The 23,925-nt window shown below is 37.2% G+C and overlaps 1 protein-coding gene across 5 annotated transcripts in view; it reads right to left on the reverse strand.

The window, feature by feature from the left end:
• Positions 1-23,925, reverse strand: part of PEX5L (peroxisomal biogenesis factor 5 like) — a 164,597-nt gene that overhangs the window by 39,790 nt on the left and 100,882 nt on the right. For all 5 annotated transcript variants that reach the window (XM_047099709.1, XM_047099710.1, XM_047099707.1 and 2 more), the window contains one exon: positions 22,214-22,309. In XM_047099709.1, coding sequence (XP_046955665.1) covers positions 22,214-22,309 — 96 coding nt within the window. The remainder of the gene's footprint in view (positions 1-22,213; positions 22,310-23,925) is intronic.

Here is a 23,925-nt window from a genome sequence, read left to right on the forward strand (position 1 = left end):
CTGCTCGCTCTGTCTCTCTCTCTCTCAAAAAAAAAATCATAAAAAAATTTAAGAGTATCTAGTACTCCTGAAATATTGCTTTATCTATATTTTATGTTTTCATTTCATAGTATTTCAGTATTACTCAGTTGTAAGAACTTATTAATTTCCCTATCATAATTTCTTTTGAGGCTATGAGTTACTTATTCTAAAGTGTGTTCTTAAATGACCAAATATATGGAGTTTTGCATTGTGGTCAGAAAACATGATTTACATGAAACTAATCCTTTGAAATGTGTTAGACTTGCTATATGCATGAGTGAATTTGGTAACTGTTCCAGGTGTACTTGGAAAGAGTGTATATTCTGTAGTTTTTGTACACAGCATTTTATATATATCTATTAGATTAAATATTCATATCTCTAGTAATCTCTTTCAGCTCAAGATAAATTTCTTAGAGATGCGTATTAAAATATCCACCATGATGGCAGATTTATTCATTTTGCCTTATAGCTTTGTCCATTTTTTCTTTCTATATTTGGAATACCTCTTTTTAGTTGCATACAAGTTTGGAATGGTTTTATCTTCCTGCAAATTGAATCTTTTCAATCTTTTATATTAATTAGAAATCCTTTTAGCTTTAAGTTTTTTTTTTTTTTTTAATCTGATACCAATAGCTATTCCAGCTTACTTTTGGTTTACCTGGCATATTTTCCAAATTTTTCTTTCAGCTTTTTGTGTCCTTATGTTTTGAGTTTTTACAAATAAATTTAACATACTTAATTAACAAAAGTCTAAAGTTAATAAATATATTTATCTTCCCCCTGAACAACACAAAACTTTAGACTCCAATTAGAATTTTTATTATATTTTTTTCTGAAAGTTCTATTTTTCCAAATTTGCCCAGTTATTTTTGCTAGTCATTTGTCTTTTCTCATGTTTTCAATTCCCTCTTTTATTTATTTAAATATATTAAACATTCTTTTATATTCTATGTCTGATATATCTCAGGTCTTTGAGGTCTGATCATTCTGTTTGCTGTTTCTGCTGACTTTCACTCATGGTTTCCTTTCTTATGTGTTTTGAGATATCTGATTTTGAACTTCTATATTTTTGGAAGTTCTTCTGTGACAATGTCTTGAGGCTTGGTTTAAGAAGTGTTCTTTTAGGGAGAATGTGTGTATGTGTTTATGTATATATGTGTTTATGCATGTATGTGTGTTGATGTCTATATATGTGTGTGTGTGTGCGCATGTGTGTTTGTGTATGAGTGTTTGGCAGCTGTAGGTGCCATGAGGGGATACTTCAAATTGAATTCCTGGATTGACAGTTTTAGGACCATGCAGGTTGTACGAATTATAGCTTAATGTGCATGAAGACTGCTCAATGTTCCAAATTGTCTTGGCCTACTCCCCAACTAGCCCTACATTTTTTTAGAATTCCTCAAAGTTTCTGGTCTATTAATACATCCTGATCTATTATTAATAACATGCACATTTCCCCCTCTTATTGAAGCATGGTCTTTTAAGGCTTCTGGATTTTTAAAACTTTACTTCCCATGTTTTTTTGCTCACTATTTTGTCAATTATCACCGGGTGACTGTCAAAATCCATAGCTGTAGGTAAAAGGGATTAGCAGATAATTTGGGGTAGCTGCTAGTATTAGTGCTTGTTTATACTTTGAATTTATGTTCCTACTTCATAGTTTTAGATTCTAAGGATTTCTCTTATTCTCTTTAAAACTAACCTTAAATTTAAAAAGATGGTTTTAATATTTAATATATGTATTTATATGTAAATATTAAATATTTATATACATATTGCCAGAGGGTATCTATTCTACTATATTGCAGAACTTTCATTGTACTTCTAATTTTGTATTTTCAATATATTATATCTTCAATGTAAAATTACCTTTAATCAATATAATCTGTCTTTTATATTCCACTTAATTCTTTTTGGTTTGTATTCTACTTTAACTTGTAGTGTGTCTGGTATAGCTTTGCCCATCTCAGTATTATGAATTTTCCCGTATAATTTTGTTTGTGTTTCTTTTGAAAACACTTATTTTTTAAATTTTTAACACTGTGAGAGTATCTTTGTTTTCTAATAGAAAAATTTAACTCATTTATATTTATTGCTCTTTCCCCTCATCATTAGCCCTATTGATAAGCTTTTTTCTCCTTTTTTGGTTCTTTATTAATTTGAAAGTATTACATTAATTTTTATTGTATTCATAGTTACCACTCAATTAAAAACAATTTTGATCTTTTATTTACTATTGATTCAAAAATAAATATTACATTGAATTCCTTTATTTAAGGTGAGAGATTTATTATCCCTTTTACTCCTTTCTACTTCTACTTTGTCCTTCTTGGGTTTACTGAAAAATCAAGGTTTCATTTTTTTTTTTTTTTGGAAAAAATCAAGTTTTCAGACCTAGATTGTTAATAAAGACAATATGTAGTCTATTTTAAGAATAGTCTTAAAATACTTTTAGAAATTCTTCAAGGTTTCTGGCATTTTAGTGGCATTCATTCTTATTACCCAGTACTTTCAAAGAGTTTTTTCCACTTGTGTTTTGTTTCTTTGATTATTTTAATAATAGTTTGAGACAGGGGAATTAAGCAGGTTAACAACAGAGAAATAAAATTCAGAATTCAGAAGATTAAATTTCCCTTAAATTGCATTTAATTTGGATGCTTGCACCAGAGCTGCCTCTACATATTGATATATCCTTAAAACACAAGAATCCAACTTCAACTGTATTAAAGAATAATGGAGATTTTTGCTATATCTTTTCTTGAAGAAATGCTAACGATGTCTTTTCTTGAAGTTATAAATTCATTTGCTTCTGATAAGTTGTATAAATTTCCTGGGAGATAAAATATTTAGATTCTAGGTCCACTTCTATTATTAAACTTGGGAAATTTTGCTCAAAATTTCTAGAGAAGGCAACATTTTGCACAGAAAAACCACTGTCCTTAGTGCCACAAGGCTTGGGTTTGAATCCTGACTGTTGTTATTTACTAATGTATAATGCATGCCTTTGGGTAATTTATTCATTTGCAAATGGATTATTTTTTTTTTAAATTTTTTTTCAACGTTTATTTATTTTTGGGACAGAGAGAGACAGAGCATGAACGGGGGAGGGGCAGAGAGAGAGGGAGACACAGAATCGGAAACAGGCTCCAGGCTCTGAGCCATCAGCCCAGAGCCTGACGCGGGGCTCGAACTCACGGACCGCGAGATCATGACCTGGCTGAAGTCAGACGCTTAACCGACTGCGCCACCCAGGCGCCCCTGCAAATGGATTATTACAATTTAACCCTTAGGATTACTTTGATGATTAAGTGAGATAGCGTATGTGCAAAGCTTAATACAAATTTGACAAATAATAGATGCTTAATAAGTTATGGCATGGTAGGACAACAGCAAATAAAGATATCTCAGAATAAAGGATTTGAAAACTAAATAATCAGTGTATTGATTCTTTCCACTAAGAAGAAAACACCCTATACGTATTTTTAAAATATTATTTTCCTCCCTCAGTGTTCTGATGTAGCTTGCTTTCTAATGCCAGGCTTTAAAAAATTTTTTTTAAATGTTTATTTTTGACAGAGAGAGACAGAGCATGAGCGGGGGAGGGGCAGAGAGAGAGGGAGACACAAAATCCCAAGCAGGCTCCAGGATCTGAGCTGTCAGCCCAGAGGCTTACACGGGGTTCGAACTCACAGACCACGAGATCATGACCTGAGCTGAAGTTGGACGCTCAACCAACTGAGCTACCCAGACGCCGCTCTAATGCCAGGCTTTTAAGGAGAAAAAGTTTCCAACACAGGCTGTTAATATTGGTTGTTATGGAGACCATAGCCTCTACACTACTCAGCAAGTCTAGAATCTGATAATCATGTCAAAGGAGAGGCTTTTGCCTTTGAGAAGAGAAAAATCTACTCTTTCTGGTAGAAGAGGTGGGGATTCATTATGGCAGGTGATATATTATGATGTAATGCTACTGATTTTCCTTTCCCTTTTGCCTTAAGGTAAGGAAACATAAGTGTTTGACTCTAAAATTCTAAATTCAGAAAAAATTCCAGTTTCAAGAAGATTATTCAAATTTGTTTACAAAATCAGGTATAAATTAAAAAGCAATTGACATAAATTGCTTGTTAATAGTTTCTGAGTAAAGACTTAATTGTTCCTAGGCCTTTGTAATTTTTTTCTTTGAATATATTGTAATTCAGCATAATGTTTTTCAAATGGTGACAAACAATACTGGCTATGTTCTTCATCTAAATATTACATTAAAAAAATAAGTGGGATACCTCCTCAGTCAAGCTTTTGCAAAATCATAAACATTGCCACTTGATCAAGGTTTCCTAAAGAAAATAGGGCAGAAATGTGCAAATGAGTGCTAGACTATTAAGTTATGCTCTTGTGCTACTGTCTTATATTGAAGAGAATAAACAGGATTTTCTGGGTACATTGAATAAAAGGTTGAATTCTATTTTCCAGTGCCATATAAACTCATATAACTACTGTACTTTTCCTTCACTTGCAATCACAGTTTGTGATTATATATCTGTGTGCCATTCTAGAGAGTGGAGATACAACAGTAAACAAGACAAACTCTTTATTCTCATGCAGTTTCCAGTCTGGTGAAGGGATATACTAACAGAAAAAACATACATATATACATACATAAATAAATAATATAGTATAATTTTGGATAGTTATGAGCTCTTAGAGAAATGGTTACATAGGATAATTCTGGAAGATTTGTTTTAGAAAAGATGATGAAGGCAGACCTCTCAAAGAGGGTGACCTGTGAGCTGAGACCTAAACAGTCTGGTTGAGAGCGTTCCAGGCAGAGAATATGGAGATGGAAATGAGTTTGGAGGCATGAAAGGGCAGAAAAGCCAGTGTGGCTGGAATGTCCTATTGTGTGGGGAGGAGGGATGAGAAAGAATGATAGCAGGATCCCATTATGTCCATGGGCCATAAAATAAAAACTTTGTATCTCATTTTATTTTGGCATATTTTAACTGGCAGTATTGGCAGGGAAATAATAGGATCAGATGTACTCCCTTGAGAAGAGAATATGTGATTCTTTAGGGGAGCAAGACTGGAAGCTGGGAGACAAGGTAGGAGGCAACAGGGTTGCTGTTGGTGTGAAGGAAGGGTTGAGCATGGGAGATAATGTGATTTCTTTAGTCTGGAGGTTGCTTCAATAGGACCGCCCACTGAATTGGCTGTGGAATAATAGGGAAAGGAAGAACATTTTCCAGGATTTTGGTGTGAACAGATTGTGGTGCTGTTACTGCATTGGGATAAGGAGTGGTTTGGAATGGGAAATCAAGAGTTCAGTTGTAGACTTGTTAAGTATATAATGGATACTAGAACCCAAGTGGTAGTGTCAGTAAGCAATAGATACTCAATTTTGAATCTCTGGGAAGACATCAAGGATGAAAAATTGGATGAGAGCCACCAGGTTATAAGTGGAACTTAAATCCATGGGACTGAAAGTGATGGAGAAGGAAAAAATGTAGATGGAGAAGAGAGGAGGAGCAAGGGCTGTGTTCTGGGCTATGTACTACTTAGAAGAAAGATACAAATGGATAAGCCAGCAAAGGAGACTGGGAAGGCATGGGTTCTGAGGCAGGAAAAAACTAGGATCTAGCTAGTACAATGCATCACTTGGCACACAGTACATATTCCATACAATCTGCTGAAGAAAAGCATAAATGATTGATCTGCCTTCTGTTCCCTCTGCTTGCCTCTTCATCTCATCTCCCATTCACTCCTGCATCCCGCCCTCCATTCTAAGCAAATAGAGTAACACCTGCAGGACCTCAGTACACCAGACACTCATCCACGCATTTGCACATTTTCTTCTCTCTTCTTTGAATGCCATCTTCCTTCTACTCCCAGTCTCTGGTTCAACTGTGAGTGGTATGCCTGCTCTTGGGAAACCTCCTTGGTCCTTGCCACACAAGGTAAGTCTCCCTTCCGTATGCCCTCAGGGGACCAGAGTCTTACATGTATCATAGTACTTATTACACCATATTACAATTCTCAGTTATCTTTATCTTCCACCAGATTTTGAGTAAGCTGAGGGCTGGGATAGTGTCTCCCATTTTGATATCTCTAGCTAGTACCTAACGTAGGATCTGACAGTAATAGTCACTTCTTAAACAAACAAATAAAGTAATGCTTTTTAAGCAAATAAATGAATGTATGATTCAATTTGTGAGGATCAATTCAACTTCCTAATGACTTTAAGTTGTTCTCCCTGCCTTATGTATTTCCCTCAGCTTCCGTGGGCAGGTTTATGTTAGCTTATCAAACCCACAGAAAAAGGGAGCACAACAGGCTCAGAGCTCTCTACATGTAATTATTTTATTGAAACAGAAGATGCCTTCCATTCTGTACATATCACATCCGCATTTTATATGAGAGAAACCTCCACTGACAAGGCTTTAGAAACATCACCATTGCACCACAGACACAACTTAGATATTACTGGTGTAGAGGAGATAAAAAGCATACAGTGTTGGGAATGCAAGCTGGTGCAGCCACTCTGGAAAACAGTATGGAGGTTCCTCAAAAAATTAAAAATAGAACTACCCTACAACCCAGCAATTGTACTACTAGGTATTTATCCATGGGATACAGGTGTGCTGTTTCAAAGGGACATATGCACCCCAATGTTTAAAGCAGCACTATCAACAATAGCCAAAGTATGGAAAGAGCCTGAATGTCCATCGATGGATGAATGGATAAAGAAGATATGGTATGTATATACAATGGAGTATTACTTGGCAATCAAAAAGAATGAAATCTTGCCATTTGCAACTACGTGGATGGAACTGGAGGATATTATGCTAAGCGAAATTAGTCAGAGAAAGACAAATATATGACTTCACTCATATGAGGACTTTAAGAGACAAAACAGATGAACATAAGGGAAGGAAAATGAAAATAATATAAAAACAGGGAAGGGGACAAAAAATAAGAGCCTCTTAAATATGGAGAACAAACAGAGGGTTACTGGAGGGGTTTTGGAGGGGGGGATGGGCTAAATGGGTAAGGGGCACTAAGGAATCTACTCCTGAAATCATTGCTGCACTATATGCTAACTAATTTGGATGTAAACTAAACTAAACTAAACTAAACTAAAAAGCATACAGTGTGGTTAAAATCATATCATAAAGTTTCCTTAGCAGTCAGCATTGTTAAATGGGTTTATGTAAAATGCTCCTGTTCTTTTGAAGATATTTCAAAGATCCTTTAAAAATTGTAAAGAAGTCCAATGAATTGGAAAAATTTTACTGGATTGCAATGCTGCTCTATCTCATGTTTAACAATGAGGCAATACTACACACGCACCGTCAACTTTTTAGAGTCGCTGCATCTTAGCCTGCTGCTAAAACACAGATGTGACACAGCTGTGAGGTGGATCCAAGCCCTTCCATGCGGTTCAGATTTCACCAGGACTCTGCAACCAGAGTTCTGTAACCAGGACAGGGAACTATTTCTAGTTTCATTCGCAAATGAACGGGCATGGCAAGACGTAAGAAAGGTTCACATTGAATGGTCATAAATATATAAAGAACAAAGTTAGCTTTGGAGCTAGTGTTAAGAGCTAAAACAGGAACCTATTTTTAAAAAATTTAAAAAGAGGGCTCATGTTCATGTCATTCATCCTTCTTGAATTCTGGTGCAAATGTAAAGAACATCAACCTGTATTTTTTCAGTGTGGGATAAAATTATTTTGTAAATGGCACAGTATTTTTAGCCATTTTAGTTGAACCTTGAGCATTTGCCCAGATTGTGTCTTGTGACGTGTCCCTTGTAACTAGTTTTGTTGAAATGTGTTAACTTCAGTAAGTATACTAATAAAGCAGAGAAAAGCACTGAAGAGTGATAGAGAAAATCTGGGAAGAAGGCTAGGCAATAAGAAACATTAAAGGAATATTCAACCAATAATAAAACATATTAAAATAAAATGTAAAAATATGATAAGATATATAGTTCAGTGGCCAATTAAGACAATGAAGAAGGCCAGATAGAGATGGGAAGAAACTGGTAAAACAGATATAAATACAGTAGGTAAGGAGGAAGATGATTGCTTATCTCTTAAAAAATGCCTCAATCCTAGTGATATATTCTCTTTGAAATTATTATTCTCAGGTCAAATAAAACATTAAAGGATTAAAAATACACAGTCCCTAAGAACTTCACAGCAACACAGATCTAGAAATGGCTTTGGAAGAAACTGGAAAATATAGCCTGGGACCATAGCAGTATGTAAACTTGCTTTTCCCTCTATTAGAACCTTGACAAAGAGCTTGTTAGATAAAGATCTGGTAATGAGAGAACTTTGTTAGCAGTGAAAATGACCCAAGCTGGTGATGTCAATTCATGCAAGGAATTCAACAACAAATCCAACATCCTAACTAGATGTTCTTTTTTCCCATCATGGCTTAAATTGCTGCAGCAGGAATTTAGAGTAGACACAAGGAAAATATATTCTGACTGACACTATTGCAAGACATCAAAATGGGTCACTTAGGAAAGTTTTGGAATATTCTTTCTTTCTTGGCAACTGCTAAAATTGAACTAAATTAACTAATTGCTAAAATTGCTAAAATAGAACTGATGCTCAGGGATAGCCCTAGGCAAAAGTGGACAACCAGAGACTCTAAGACCATCTCAACAGAAGAAAGGCTTAGAAATCTTGGAATCCAGAGATTCCCAAGCTTGTTTGCACATTGAGTCACATGGGAATCTTTTCAAAAAGCCCAGATCATAGCCAGGACCAAGGAAATCACAATCTCTGGGGTGGGACACAGGAATCAGGATTTTTGAAAGCTTCCCAGTTATAACATGGTCTCATGTTACAAAAGTAACAACTGAGGCCCAGAGGGAAAGAGACATTTCCCAGCCTGCCAGGGCAGCTAGGGAAGAGAATTATAACCAAAGTATAACCAACAAACCAAAGTTTGTTGACCCTGATCTGATACAAAAACAAACAACCTTTTTGTATGTTTATGAAATCAATACATTATCATTATAGATAACTTGAAAAACATTGAAATTGCCAATGGAAGTCAATAATCTCTCAATTTTACCATCTAGAGATAAATTATTAATCATTGTTGATATCTTTGCATTTCCTTCTGCTATTTTCTCAAGGTCCATATATACTTTTAAACTTTTGTAAAAGTTAGGATTATGTTTCTGAGAATAACAGTAGACTTTCTGGAAAGTCCGGAACTAGAGGTACAGGTTGTTTAGGGATACTGAGCCATATCCCTGCTATTTTTCTCCCCCTCCCTCAGGGGACACATAGCATGAGGCCCCATCTTTCCTGACACTTGCATCTAGCCTGAGGACCAAACGGATTCAGGACAGACCATGTAAGCTCTTCCTGAGTAATGATGCAAAGCCCAAGTGTAAGAAGACTGCCTTGTGTAGGTAGTGTCATCACCAGCTGCACACCTAGGTTAGGGACTCTGGGGCTAGAGGAAGCTAGATTGAGAAACTGTGTCTGCTTTTGCTCATGTGGCCATTTTAGTTCCATTATGCATGGGGTCCTTGCCTGAATAAATCAGGACCTCTACCTAAATTTACAGTGGTGTTTGTATATTTGTGTGTGTGTGTGTGTGTGCATAAACACACATTGTGTGTGTTCTCAAACATCCCAGACAACCTGAAGGATGCAAAATTATTATTTTGAATAAGGTACATTCTTATTATTGATCAAAATAATCACTGTGATTTGGTGGATCCATAACATCAAATTTATCTAATAAAAAATATAATTCTAATTTTGAAGGTCATACTGTATTATTGCCACCTGGCCAGTTAAAACTAAAACCTAATTTATGATGTGATTTTTTAAATCTGATGTTCACAATCCAATATCTATTTACTATAAGTAGAGAATAAATGCTTTAGTATCCTAAAACAGCTCATTTTGAAAAGGAAGACAATTCGCTGAAGACAAATGAATCTTAAATGATTTAGAAAAGGAAGTGGTTGTGAGAAGTAAGATGATTCATTTTCAGAAATACTAAATAAAAGTTGTGCTATTTAGTTAAAATAGGTTTGCAACCTAATGAAAATATGTATGAAACACAACCACCCTCCCAAAATGGAGTCCCAAACCCTTAGACACTTTACTTCCTGGTTCTTCTTCCCCTCTCCATTCCGTTAGCTTTGCAATGAGCATGCACTAAAGAACAGAAGTCTCTGTGTCACCTCAAGGAATGCACTTTTTGCCTTACATGGGCATAGGCGACTTCTGGGTAAGGCTTTAACCTCTGTAGTACTCAGCCAATGAAGAATCAGGGCAGAGACTTGCATGCTAGGAGATAAATTGCCTGGTGTAACTGTCCGGTGTGTGCTTGTCCATCAGACACCCACTCTTGCAATGCAAGAATGTTGATTAAAGCCTCACTTCTTTGTGCTCTGAGTCTCTGCGTCCCCCCTTTGGGTGAGTGGGTTTATTTCTCACAGTGGTTAACTTCAAATGTAATTTTCTCAAGCCCCCTTTACTTTGGGGGCTGCATAAATGATTTCGGTAAACATCCTGTTCCTATCACAGAAACACACCTGAGATTAACCGGGGGAAACACATTCTGATTGGTTTTACTTATTCTATGAAAATGAAATCTTTTTTCACATTTAGGTTTAATGATAGAGTGATCTACTTATTTCCCTTCTGTCATCAGATCAGGTAGTCAGTCTATATTGTATTATGTTTGCATTTCACAAACACTTCAGAAACATGGAGAGCTCATCCACTCATCCCTCTACTATGATTACCCAAGTTTTCTGATGTAGTACATAACTGGTGTTTAATAATCATGACATTCTGATTTGAGGGCCTGACTTAAAGTTATTTACTTATCCATTTTTACTCTTTTGATGCAAAGTAACTAAGAATTCCCTGTAAGTCTTTTATTCTCAGATTTCATCATGCAATTCGGCATTTCACAGGAAATCTAATTCATCTGAATAAATTGGATGTGTGGTATTGATAATTTCCAGTTATGTTTTAATACCTTTCTGCCTTTTACTTACTCTCTGTCCTTGCCTCTCGCCTTTCTATTAAAAAAGATGGCTGCCCTTGGCAGGGACTGATGTGTATTTCAAAGAATAACAAATAGTTTTAATATAAATTAAAATAAACATATTAATAAAAGAAATCTGATGTAAGAAAAAAATACACCTCCAAACTAAATTTCAAGTTCAAATAATTTTTAATATTATTTACTATCTGAATTCTGAATTTCCTCCTTCTATCAATACCTCCCAGGCCAGGAAAAAAACTAGCTCCAAGGGAATGTGTAAACATGGGCCCTAGTTCTGCTTGCCAGTAATCAGCAGTGTGTGCTTGGACAAGTCCCTTAGCATCCCTGAATTTCAACCCTTTCTCTGCAGTGATGGAGTGGGCCCTATAAATCCTTGGTATGAGGTACCAACTCTAACATGGCCTGTGACATCTCTTGTAGGACAGTAACCTCTTCCAGAGAAGACTGGGGACCTCTGGGACCATCATTAAGATCTATGAGGCTTAAGTTTATGTGTCAACTTGACTGGGCCATGGGGGTGTCAAGGTTAAACATTATTTCTGGGTGTGTCTGTGAGGGCAGTTCTAGATGGCATTAGCATTTGAATTGTCAGACTAAGGCAGATGGCCATCTTTTATGTGGGTGGGCATCATCTAATCTGTTGAGGGTCTGAACAGAACAAAAAGGCAGAGGAAGGGAGAATTCCTCCTCCCTGCTTATCTGAATGAGCTGGAACATTGGTCTTCTGTCCTCAGACCGGGACTTATACCATCAGCTCTTCTGGTCCCTAGGTCTTTGGATTTAGACTGGAGCTACACTACCAGATTTCCTGGGTCTCCAGCTTGCAGACAGTGGATTGTGGGACTTCTCAGCCTCCATAACTGTGTGAGCCAAGTCTTTCTAATACATCACTCTCCCTCTTCTTCTGTCTTTATATAGCCTACTGATTCTGCTTCTTTGGAGAATCCTAATATAAGATCTAAGAAACCGATGATTGATCACTTAGGAAGAAGAGATAGAACTCGTTACCTTCATGGAAAAGGACTGCTTTCTTAATCAATAGGAAATATTTATTTACTGAACATCAATTATGTATCCAGCATTATATGATATATCATATACCTTAGTCAAATGAATAAAGGAAATTCAAGATGACACTTTGCCCACAGAGAGGTTACTGATTCTCCACTGAACTCTCTATGGTTGTGTGTTTGATGCTCTACTTATTAAACCAATGTGCAGCTTAAGTGTCATCAGAAAAGAGATGTCTCTCATCATTTAGTGTTTTGATTTTATTTTATAAAAAGCCTTTGAAAGCCAAAATGGGCAGATAGCTCTACTGAATTAATTATAGAACTGAAGACTAGAACTATTTTATTCCTGACTTCCATTATTTGACAGAAATAAGACATTTAACCTATAGATCTTATTTTTATTCCTTTTCAATAAATTGGGAATAATAATATTCAACATTATAGGAAGTTTTATAGAATACTAATGATTGGTTTATATGGGGCAGCATTGTTATTCAAGAGATGGAGTTTGGAATATTCTAGAGAAATAGAATTACATTATTCTTCCTATAGACACAAACTTCCTAGAGAGTTATTTAATAACTGCTCCTAAAAGTAAAAGAAATCCAGAGGAGAGAGAGAGAGAGAGAGAGGGAGGGCGGGAGACAGGCAGAGGGAGAGAAAAAAGATAAAGAGAAGAGGGAGAGGCATTCTAATTTTCCTACAAATATCAGAACTGGAAGGTACCTGTGGCAGAGACTGCTAGCTGTCAGTCAAAATATCTTCTCCTTTCTTCTGTGGTGATAGCACTGTGGTCATTTCCTAGCCTCTCTTATAGTTTGGGGAATGGGTGGTGGTGGTGATGTGATGTGTTTGACTAAGCTCCAGTTAATAGAGTGTGAGTAGATGACATCTGGGCTGGAGCTTTTAGGAAGGTGGGCCTGCCTCCTCCAACGTCTCTTTCCCCTGGTTGGGGGTGGAGCAAGAAAGCACTTGTGACTTGGCTTTGACCGTGCAAGTGAGGATAACACCCTAAGGAACCTGGGTGAATTTTGGCATGGAGCAGATCTGCCTGCTGGTCTGGCACTTTTATTTTTAACAGAAGAAATAAACTATTTTGTTTGAGCAATTGCATTTTGAGGAATATTGTATGGCTGCTAGTGTTACCCTAACTAATACTGGGTCTCACAATCATCAATCCCAGTGTTTCTGAAACTTGAGTCATTTGATCCTAACTACAATTTATCATTTCCATATTCTATCTTATTTACTTAATGTATGTTGTAATTGATACAGTTCTTTTATTTAAATAGGTGAAGTCTACTCTATCCTTGTCTAAATTATGTCCACAAAGTCATCAGTTTGAAGTTCTAGTTATATTTTTCTAATATATGTTAAAATAAATGCATAAGCGGGGCACCTGGGTGGCTCAGTCGGTTAAGCGGCCGACTTCGGCTCAGGTCATGATCTCGCGGTCCGTGAGTTGGAGCCCCGCGTCGGGCTCTGTGCTGACAGCTCGGAGCCTGGAGCCTGTTTCGGATTCTGTGTCTCCCTCTTTCTGACCCTCCCCCATTCATGCTCTGTCTCTCTCTGTCTCAAAAATAAACAAACGTTAAAAAAAATTAAAAAAAATAATAAAATAAAATAAATGCATAATTATTAAAATGCTCATCCATTTTCCACCTAATCTTATAGACCAACTACATAAAACACAATCTAATTCAAACCTCTCATTTTACTGATGAGAAAGCTGAGGCCCAAATGGTAAGATACTGGCATGGGTAGAACCAGGATCCACGTCTAATTTGAGACTTTTCCCATGTACATTATATGCTATCTCACCTTTTCCAGGGGAGTTTAACATGTGATTCCTGTGTACAGAATCTTCCAACAAATGGTTTAAATTACTTTCAACTACAGTCTGACCGATCTTTAGAGAATCTCCTTGAAGAGGAAGGGATAAAAATTACTGTCCAGGTTTAGTCAACACACAGGGCACAGAACAGTCTGTAACCGCTCAAGGCTGGCTCAGATGGAGTGTGTATCTTTTCATGTTCACCTTCTTTTGCACCAATTCACTTAGTAAATGTCTGTTGATGAGATCATGTCCAGAATGCAGATCTTATATTTCTCTGATTTGGAGTTAAGGTCTTTTTTGGTCTGGAGCTTATATCCAAGCTACTTTTTGGTCTGAAGCTAGTATACAAATATGATGGTCTAGAAGACCAATCCATGGATAACTGAGGTTTTGTTAGAATGGGTCAAGTTAAAGATTTTATTACTTTAGCATTTACACAGTGGATATCAAGGGACAGTAGTAGAATATGATAACCATCCTTAGCACTGACTTTAAAAAAATACAGGCAAACTCTAAATAACCCTCTTCCTTTAAATAGATCATCTGCCCATAAATTTATTTAAGACCATCTTACACCTCTTTATACTTTCATCCATATCACCTATGAGGGTTTATCACAAGTTATTCTGCAATAATTCTTCTCTATGATTCATATTATTTTGGAAATTTGTTTGTGTAAAATGAAAGGAAAATGACTCAATATGAGAAAAAAGGAACTTTTGCCAGCTTCCCAATGCACAGTATCCCAAGTTTGCAGAATACATCTAATTTTTATGTAATCTATCTACAAGTTGACATGGGAAGCATGTTCACTAACATGACATTATAAGCTTTGGGATATCTGTATCCTGGTAGTTAATCTCAAGATTCCTTCAATATTGCCCAAAGAATGTTTTCAGATATTTTCAAAAGATTTTGTCCTTTTTGGATATTGAATCTAAGTCAGAATGATTTAAGTAATGTTTAATCCATTAATCTCTTCTACATTCTTCAAAGAGGTGACACTGTCATAGAAAGCAAAAGGAAATATGAGGGGGTGATAAAGGCAGATAATTGTCATGGTAGGAGTACACCCAAGTCAGTAGTGTTTTACATAATCTTATATTAATCAAAACAGTTAGAGGATGGTCTCCAATTTCCTACAATCTTTTACTATTTCTGAGGTTCCTATCAGATCCATGGTAGATATGCACAGAATAACTTCAGGTGGAAACAAAATTTCTATATGGAAAGAACTTTTTAGCTTATGTCACTAGAACTGGATTTAACTGTTGGGTTGTTTTGAATATGGAGAGATAAAGAAGGTCACCCATATTTCTAGAAAAAGGAATTCTTTTACTATCCATGTTCATTAGTGGTAACACTAATTACCAATTTGCCTGTGATTTCTCATAAAGCTCTGCTAGAAGGAAAGTTAGCCTGATGCCTGAAGAGAAGTTATCTTGAGGGCCATGTCCTTTGTGATAGGACATAGAAATGGAAAAAATGAGACTTGTCATGAAGAGATGTGTAGACACTGTGAAGAAGAAAAGGCAAGACCCTGACCAGATCCATGGTGAAGGGATGAATATATCCCTAAGGAATGTGGACTGTCACTAAAAGGTCTTTGTTCATACTCCCTTGGGGATCAGAGAAGATAAATTGAGAACCAGAATAAATGGGAGGGGGTGGTTTGAAAGACTACATTCTAGGGTAATGAATACCTTCTTTCTATTCTACAAGGGTAATCTTTCCATTTTTGAAGTACTGAAATGGATTGGGAATGGAGATGAGGAAGAGTATGAAATAGAATGGGGCTTGGAGGAGTAGAAAAACACAATAATTATTTGCTTAGTAAATTAACCCAACATGTAGCAACTTAAACAAACATTTACTATGTCATACGGCTTCTGAGGGAGTCAGGACTTTGGGAGTAGCTTAGCTGGGTGATTCTTACTTGGGGTCTCTCCTGAGGTTGGAATTAGGCTGTTGGCTGGGACTGCAGTCATCTAAAAGCTTAATGGGGTTTGGGGAGATCCACTTCAAAGATGGCTCACACACGTGGCTGTTGAAAGGAGGCATCAGGTCCTCCCTGACTGTTGGTAGAATGCTTTGCTTCTCAACTGCCAAGGGTTCTCATGACATGGCAGCTGGATTTCCTCCAGAGCAAGTGAGCAGAGAGAGAAAGAGAGAGAGAGCGAGCAAGAAGGAGGCTACAGTAGCTTGTATGACCTAATCTTCAGAGTCACACACCATGGCTTTGACTTTATTCTATTTATGAAAAGTGAATCACTAAGCCCAGCCCACACTCAAGAGAAGGAGAACTAAGCTCCATGTTTTGAAGGGAATGTCAAAGAATTTGTGGACATTTTAAACTACCACATGCAATATCACAAGTGAGGCTCAACAGGAGAATTGGGCCTGAGGAGAAATCAGATTTCTAGAATTTAAAGGTTTTAGTAGACTCAATTAGCCAAGAGGATTTAAAATTACACTTCCTGTTCTTTTTCTTGCTTCTGACCACTATGTTCCTTTTGTCTGTGCATCCTCATTTTTCCTTATTCACACATGTCATTATTCTTTTTCAAAATTTGCTCACAAGGATCCCTCCCTCTGGGTAAAATTAGAGCTGTGAAAACATTGATTAAAACGTGTACAATAAGCATTATGATAGTATTGGGACCAAGTGAAATGTGACTTTGATTCCAGGGATACACAGTTCATCTTCTGTTAGTAGGTTTGTGACATTTCTTAAGCACCCACTAATGAAGAGATGCTTGGATGAAATACATACATTTGAGGAATCAATTGCTAATTTGTTCCTTTATGCATCCAGCAAAACTTTGTAGGGCCTTGCTCTGCACCAGACTCTCTGAAAGGTGCTGAGGGCATAAAGAAGGATGCAACATGGTCCTGCCTGGAAGAAGTCAAAGCCTAGTGTGGAGGTGGCCATGTAAACCCATAGTAGCAACATCATGTGATAAGCTATACTTGAGTGATCCCCTGAGCTGTGTGCATGTATCTGTGATTCTTCCAGCTCTTTAAGGGCAGAGGCTGTCTTATTCAATTTTGTATTCTTAGCACCCAGCATAGTGCCTGGCCTATAGAAGGACTTAATTTGTTACTAAGAACGAATTTGTTACTAAATCCAATTAATTTGAAGGCTGGGGCACCTAGAGAGACTAACCAGCGAAATACAATACTACCAGATGCTGGCTCTTTCCTTCCCTGCTAAATAGGGATAAAGGATATACTTTTCATGTGTGGTTGCAAGTGTGCTGACTGCCCACGTGACTTCTCTCTCCTCCACAGATGCAACACAGTTCCCACTCGGGATCTCCATTCCTGGGAGGCAGCTTCAGGCCTCATTGAGCTCCCAGGGCTCCTTCCCTGCTTCTCACTTCTGAGACTCCTTGTGCATCCTTCCTAGAGACCCATTGTAGCTGACAGTGCTTTAGCTAGATACTGGCTAGAAAGAAAATCCAAGAGGAAAGTAAGTTACTTTCCCTTCTTGTTCAGGGAAGATTTTTCTTTTAAAGTCTAGAATATGAATATTTGGTTCTATGTCCTAAAATTACAACACTTTTGAACAGAGATGAAGTTTTGGTGATTTTTCAATAAAATGGAAGATACAGAGGCAAAAGCATCCTCCCCCTCCACCGTACAAAGCCTTACTTGATTTAACAGTTCAGCTTGAGCCTAAGCAATGTCAGCCTTTGCACATAAACAGATTCCCAGCTCATTTAATATATGCAATAAATGTGCATGTGGCATTAGATGTATTTTCTCTAGTAGAAGAGACTATTTTTGAGCATTTTAGCTCAAACATTATTTGATTTGTACATTGTCATGTATTATGCTGTGGAAGTAAAAACCAGTTCGTACCATGTAAAATATAAAACATGCCTAATATTACTCATGGCAAGGACTGGTCAGTGCTACCTGCATTGTTATAAATGTGTCTCACTGACTGATGTTGAGATGAGGACAACCACACAAGACACTTCAGCATAGCCTTGGCCGAAATCTATATGCCATAGACAGAGTTGTTTGTCTCCAATCAGCAATGAAAATGTAAATACTAAATTATATTAGGAGGTTATATGGTACTTTACATGCAACAACAGAGAGAAGGAAGTGCTGACCACATTAGGTGATTAACAATCAGCCAGCCATCCATTAATTCAACAAGTATTCACTGAATACCTACTAGGTACCAGATATTGTTCTAGACATTGCTCTAAATAAGAGACAAGTTCCTCTTTCTCACGGAGGTTACATTTTAAAGTAAAAAGACAGACAACAAACTGACAGAAACAAACAAGAAAAGACCCAGTGATAAATATAAGGATGAAAAACAAAACTCTAGGCTCTGTGATAGCAACTGGGTGGTCAGGTTCAGCTTTTCTGAGGCATTGGCACTCAAGCTAAAATCTGGATGACAAGAAGAAAACTGCCACATGAAGATCTGGGGGGAGTGGGTCCCCACAGAAGACAGAGCAGGGCAATGAGGTTGTCATGTGAGAGGAACATAGGGAAGCCCCTGGGGCTCATCAGGGGACTGAGGAGCAGAAGGAGCCGGAAAGGGCACCGGTATCAGGTCAAGAGGCAGGATGGCGACAGAAAAATAGGGTTTAAAGATGGAATAAAACATGAAATAGAAGGAATATTGGAAACAGATGATATAAAAATATAAGATAGAGACTTCGGAAAAATTCAGCTTGCTCCAGGCATGATTTTCCTATGTCTTACTAGTGTGAGAACCGTCTCTAATAAAGCCAATCCACAGCACCTTTCTTTATTTGTTTTGCAATGAAGAACGAGGCACTTTTCGTTCTTTTAAGAATCTCATGCCCCACTACAGTGTCTACAACTTACCAGTTTTCCCTTGATTACCAACATAATACATGTTTATGATGGAACATTTGGAAAATACAGATAAGCTAATGGAAGAAGTAAGATCACTCCAAACCTAGCCTGCCAATATAACTGCTGTTAACTGATTCTCTTTATGCTTATAAATTGCAGTAATTCAGAATATGGGCCCTGGAGTCTGGGTGAAAACCATGGCTTAGAAACTTGCTAAATGAGTGGTACTCATTTTTCAATCGATCGTAATTGCTTATAAAATGCTATAGAAATGTCTGAAATCTCTTTAAACCTGTTTTCTCATCTGCAAAATGGGAATAGTAGTGTTACCTTCTTCATAAGACTACTATGAGGATTAAACGAGATCATCCATATAATTCTCCCGACTGGCACACCATATGCACTTTAACATGTTAGGCATTATGCCATTTTCATTTTACAAAGTTGGGATCATATTGTAAAACTGTCAGTAAAATACATTATTATTCCAATCATCACTGGACATTTTTACATGATCTTAAATATTTTCCATAACGTAGTTTTTAATGGTTACACAGCATTTTACTACAGAGATATAATTTAGCTAATTCTCTATTCTGGGACACTTAAGCTGATTCCAAATTTTCACTATTTAAAAAATTATTGTAAAATTTCACGCTTATTTCTCTAGGATAAATTCTGAGTGGCTGGGTCAAAAGCTGGGTCATGTATACTTTGATGCCTTTCATCATATCCTCTCCATGAACTAGATTATACCCTTGGATAAGAATAATGTTAGGAAGTAAATAGTCCACATACATGTGAAGTTTTGTAGGTCTGATTTACCATCAGCTTAGTGAAATACTCCCCTCTATCCCCTGCCTTTTTTCTCCACACCTCTTCTTGCCTTCTGGTCAGCAACATCTTCCCTCATTCCCTAAGAAAGCTTCTCAGTTCCAGGCTTCCAGATGAGGCAATCTGCTTACAATTTTCTGATTTGCTGGGAATTCTTTACTTACAAATTCATTTCCCTTGAAGCCATAAACTCATAGGATTTTAGTATATTAGAAATCCAAGCCCCTCATCTCACGGATGAGGAAACTAAAGTTGACGGAGCAAGTGATTTGTCCAAGTTGGTCCTCTGGTCCATGCTGTTAGACAGCTAGGCTGGGTTGGCTCATTTCTTTATCTCTAATACCTAGTTCAGAAGTTAGCACATGCAGACAGTCAGTGTTTGGTGAATGAATAACTACTTGAAGTGACTTACAGCCCCCAAGGATTCTAAACTGGAAAGGACCATAGAAGTGTGGAAACTGAAGCCCATATTGGTTGATGAAATGTATGTTGTCATTTAGCTATTAGTGATAAGTTGGAATAACACATCAGTTTCTCAATTCCCAGGAGAGACAAGGAGAAGCCAAGAGAAGGCTTTGTGGGGTCAGGTGGACATCATGTAAAGAAGGGATTAAACTAATTCTGCCTTGTTCCAGAGAGCAAAGCCAAGACGAAAGAGAAATGGAAGTTGCTGGTAGGCCAATTTCAGCATAATACATGGAAGAGCTTTTTAATGGTTAGTACTGTCCAAAATAGAAGCAGATTTTCTAGAAAAGAAGTTGCCCCTAATTTGAAGTATTCAAATAGAAACAGGTTATGTTTGAATAAATAATTTGTTAAGTGTGTTTGAAAAGAAACGAATTTTGTTCTATGTGCCTGGTTGGGATAGATAACTACTAAGGCCTCCCCACTAAGGTGAAATGATTTTATGAATATATGTACACATACACACAGATGGATAAATGAATAATTTTTTCCTTATTGATATGTTATTTTGTAATTAGGTCTTTTGAGTTGAACCCATTGTGTTTCTCATTATAAATGGGACCAGATAAATTCTAATGTCTTTACTGACCCAATATTCTATGGTTCTAAATCATCTTTTTGGTGATAATTCAGTGTGCTACACATAGTAGGAATTCAAAAGATGAATTTAAATTAGCTCTTAAGTCTGGAAAAATCTACATTTAAGATAAATTGAGTTACAGGCTCCATGAGTTGAACAATTTGATTGCACTCAGCTGGTCTCACTCAAATATATCAATTGATCACATTCAAGAACACTAATGCATTAACTTTTTTTAAACTAAAAAGGGATAAAATTAAAAGAAGAAATTTGGTGAATTGTATTGTGATGAGATAAAGTTGTTCTTACTGGATTGATGAATGATGATATTAAATTATGGCTAGAATTATTTCCTAGACTATAAAACCTTTCAATATGAAACTGCAAATATGATTTAATTGCACTTCAAGTATGGAGTTACTGAAAGACTGCTCATAGTATAATAATTTCATCCAAATCCTAGTGGTAAGATAGCCACATAAATGAACCATATCACAGGAATACTTTAAATTTTCAAGATTTCAAATCATTGATGGAAATAGAGATCCTAAAAAATTCATACTTGGGTTTGGTGAAAAGCTCCACTCTTACATAGCAATCTAGCAAAGCTTTGATGAGTATCATAGATGGTGTCTGTAAAGTACTCTTTGTGATTCCAACCAGGGAGGAAATTGATAAAAAGACAGCAAAGGTTGCTTCTTTGGGGGCTTCTCTTCCTTCTTTCCCCTTTTCTCCCTCTTTCTGTTTATGCTTTTCTTATTAGGAGGCTAAAAAAAAAAGGGGGGTGCCTGGGTGGTTCAGTTGGTTAAGCGTCCAACTTCAGCTCAGGTCATGCTGTCACGTTTTCTGAGTCTAAGCCCCGCATCAGGCTCTGTGCTGACAGCTCAGAGCCTAGACCCTGCTTCAGATTCTGTGTCTTCCTCTCTCTCTGCCCCTCCTCTGCTTGCTCTCTGCCTCAAAAATAAATAAACATTAGAACAATTTTAAAAAAGAAATAAATATTCAAATGAAGCATTTCATTTGATTTATCAACATTGCCATTGTTTTGGACAATCTTAATAGTAAAAATTTATGACTCGAGTCAAGATGGGATATCCACTGGCTAGAATATCTCATAGAATACCTAAGCCTTGCTTTTTACCTCACTCAGTTAGAAAAATGTATATTTCAGGAGGAACATGAATTTCTCTGCCTTTCAGACATTGTGCTGGATGCTAGAGAGACAGAAATATCAAGCATGAAACTTGGCCTCACAGAGGCATAGCAAATTCATTACATAGGTTCATCATGGAACACAAATGAGGCTCAGAGATCTTTCTGACCTAGGACTTCAGACAGATTGTTAAGCTATCACAGAATTGGCACAGGAATTAGCATTTATTAGTCATCCAAGTCACAAGTTCTCTGGTAACAGATCTTATTCTAATAATCATTATCATGGTTACTTCGTGTCATTAAAGTAAGACTCATTTCATATGTATCCTGCTGAAGTCTGAGTTTTTGAATTCCACTCCCAACAACATGAAACAGAAAAAATAATTTAAAAAGAAAGTTACCTCCACTGCTGCTTTTGCCCTTTCAAATTCTTCTTCCAAGGAGTGGTTTCTGGAAAGTAATGCACTTCCCCAGCGCTGTTCTTTGGTCAATCGAGCCTGAAATAAACCAAATGCATGGTGTTATACTACTAGAATTACTGAATACAAAAGTACAAATATTTTTCCTTTTCTCATATTTCCCTACAGTTTAAGAAGCATCTGCAAAGGATGCTATTTTTGGAGTACTTTGCAAGCATGATGTTACCCAAACTGGGATGGTACCAAAATGTGTATGAGCCTGCATGCATGATTCTTCTAAGAGTGGGTCTTAGCCCTGGTCATGGTAAAACCAAAGCCCCAGGCCCAGCCTCCCAAAGATCTTACTTTCATTGGTCATGGTTCTAGGCATTGATATCTTAGTAGCCCTGGTCATGGTAAAACCAAAGCCCCAGGCCCAGCCTCCCAAAGATCTTACTTTCATTGGTCATGGTTCTAGGCATTGATATCTTAGTAGCCTTCCAATAGGATTCTAATATGCAGCTAAGATGGAGAATCTCCATTAGAAGCCTAGACCTAAAAACTGATATTCAGGCTTCCAGTTAGTTAGGACTAGCTTCGGGTAAAACTAAGCTGCAGAGATGGAAGGTGCTGCTAGACCTTTTTCCTTACATACACAGCAGATCCTCATGGTGAATTCTCTTTCCTTTGCCTTCCCTCTATTGGCACACATCTGCCTCATGCCCAATATCCTCAGGACATTGCTCTGTTAAGTGGTAGTCACTTAGATGAGATCATGTTTGTTAATGTCAACAAGTTTGTCACAATTAACAGACATTGTGAAAGACATCTTCACTTAGCTAAATGCAAATATTCAGAAGACCAGCCTCCAGCCCCACAAAGATCTGCTGGAATTTTTAAAATGTTGCTAATTTAAAAAAAAATTTTTTTAACGTTTATTTATTTTTGGGACAGAGAGAGACAGAGCATGAACAGGGGAGGGGCAGAGAGAGAGGGAGACACAGAATCGGAAGCAGGCTCCAGGCTCTGAGCCATCAGCCCAGAGCCCGACGCGGGGCTCGAACTCACGGACCGCGAGATCGTGACCTGAGCCGAAGTCGGACGCCCAACCGACTGAGCCACCCAGGCGCCCCTAAATGTTGCTAATTTTTAATTTCACAAAAACTAAATACATTCTTTTTGAAAAAAATTAATGCTTTCAGAATCATGGAAAATAAGAGGTGTACCTCTAGAGCTTCTTGTTGGTTGCATATATATTTATGTACCCTAGACAGTAACGTGTTACAAAAATTTTGGCGACATCAAGGGTATGCTATTCTGTAGCTTACTTTTCTTCATTCAACAATATATCTTGGAGAGTGTCCATATTTAGTATTTATAGATCCACTCTATTCTTTCCCAGGGATTTCCTAGTAAAGTATATACTGTGGTTTGTTCAGACCTTTCCCCACGAGAACTCAAGGTGTGATTTTTTTCTCCATGTAATTGCTTATTTTCTTGTCTATCTTTCTGCTACACTGTGTGATCCATGAGGGTAGGATTTTGTCTGCGAACTTTTGTTCTCCCCTGTACCCAGCCTAGGGCCTGACAAGTGATGTATACCCTAAAGATGCCTACAGACTGCAGGATGAGGGACTGTCCTGATAGGGCAGCTAGACCTTGGGGAACAGGAAGAGGGATGCTTGTGGAATGAAACTCTCTACACCCTTTTATTG

Source organism: Lynx rufus, unplaced genomic scaffold (genome assembly GCF_022079265.1).
Source record: "Lynx rufus isolate CCGP_SWC_20201006 ecotype Redwood Valley unplaced genomic scaffold, mLynRuf1.p SCAF_5, whole genome shotgun sequence".
In the NCBI taxonomy this organism is placed as follows: Eukaryota; Metazoa; Chordata; class Mammalia; order Carnivora; family Felidae; genus Lynx; species Lynx rufus.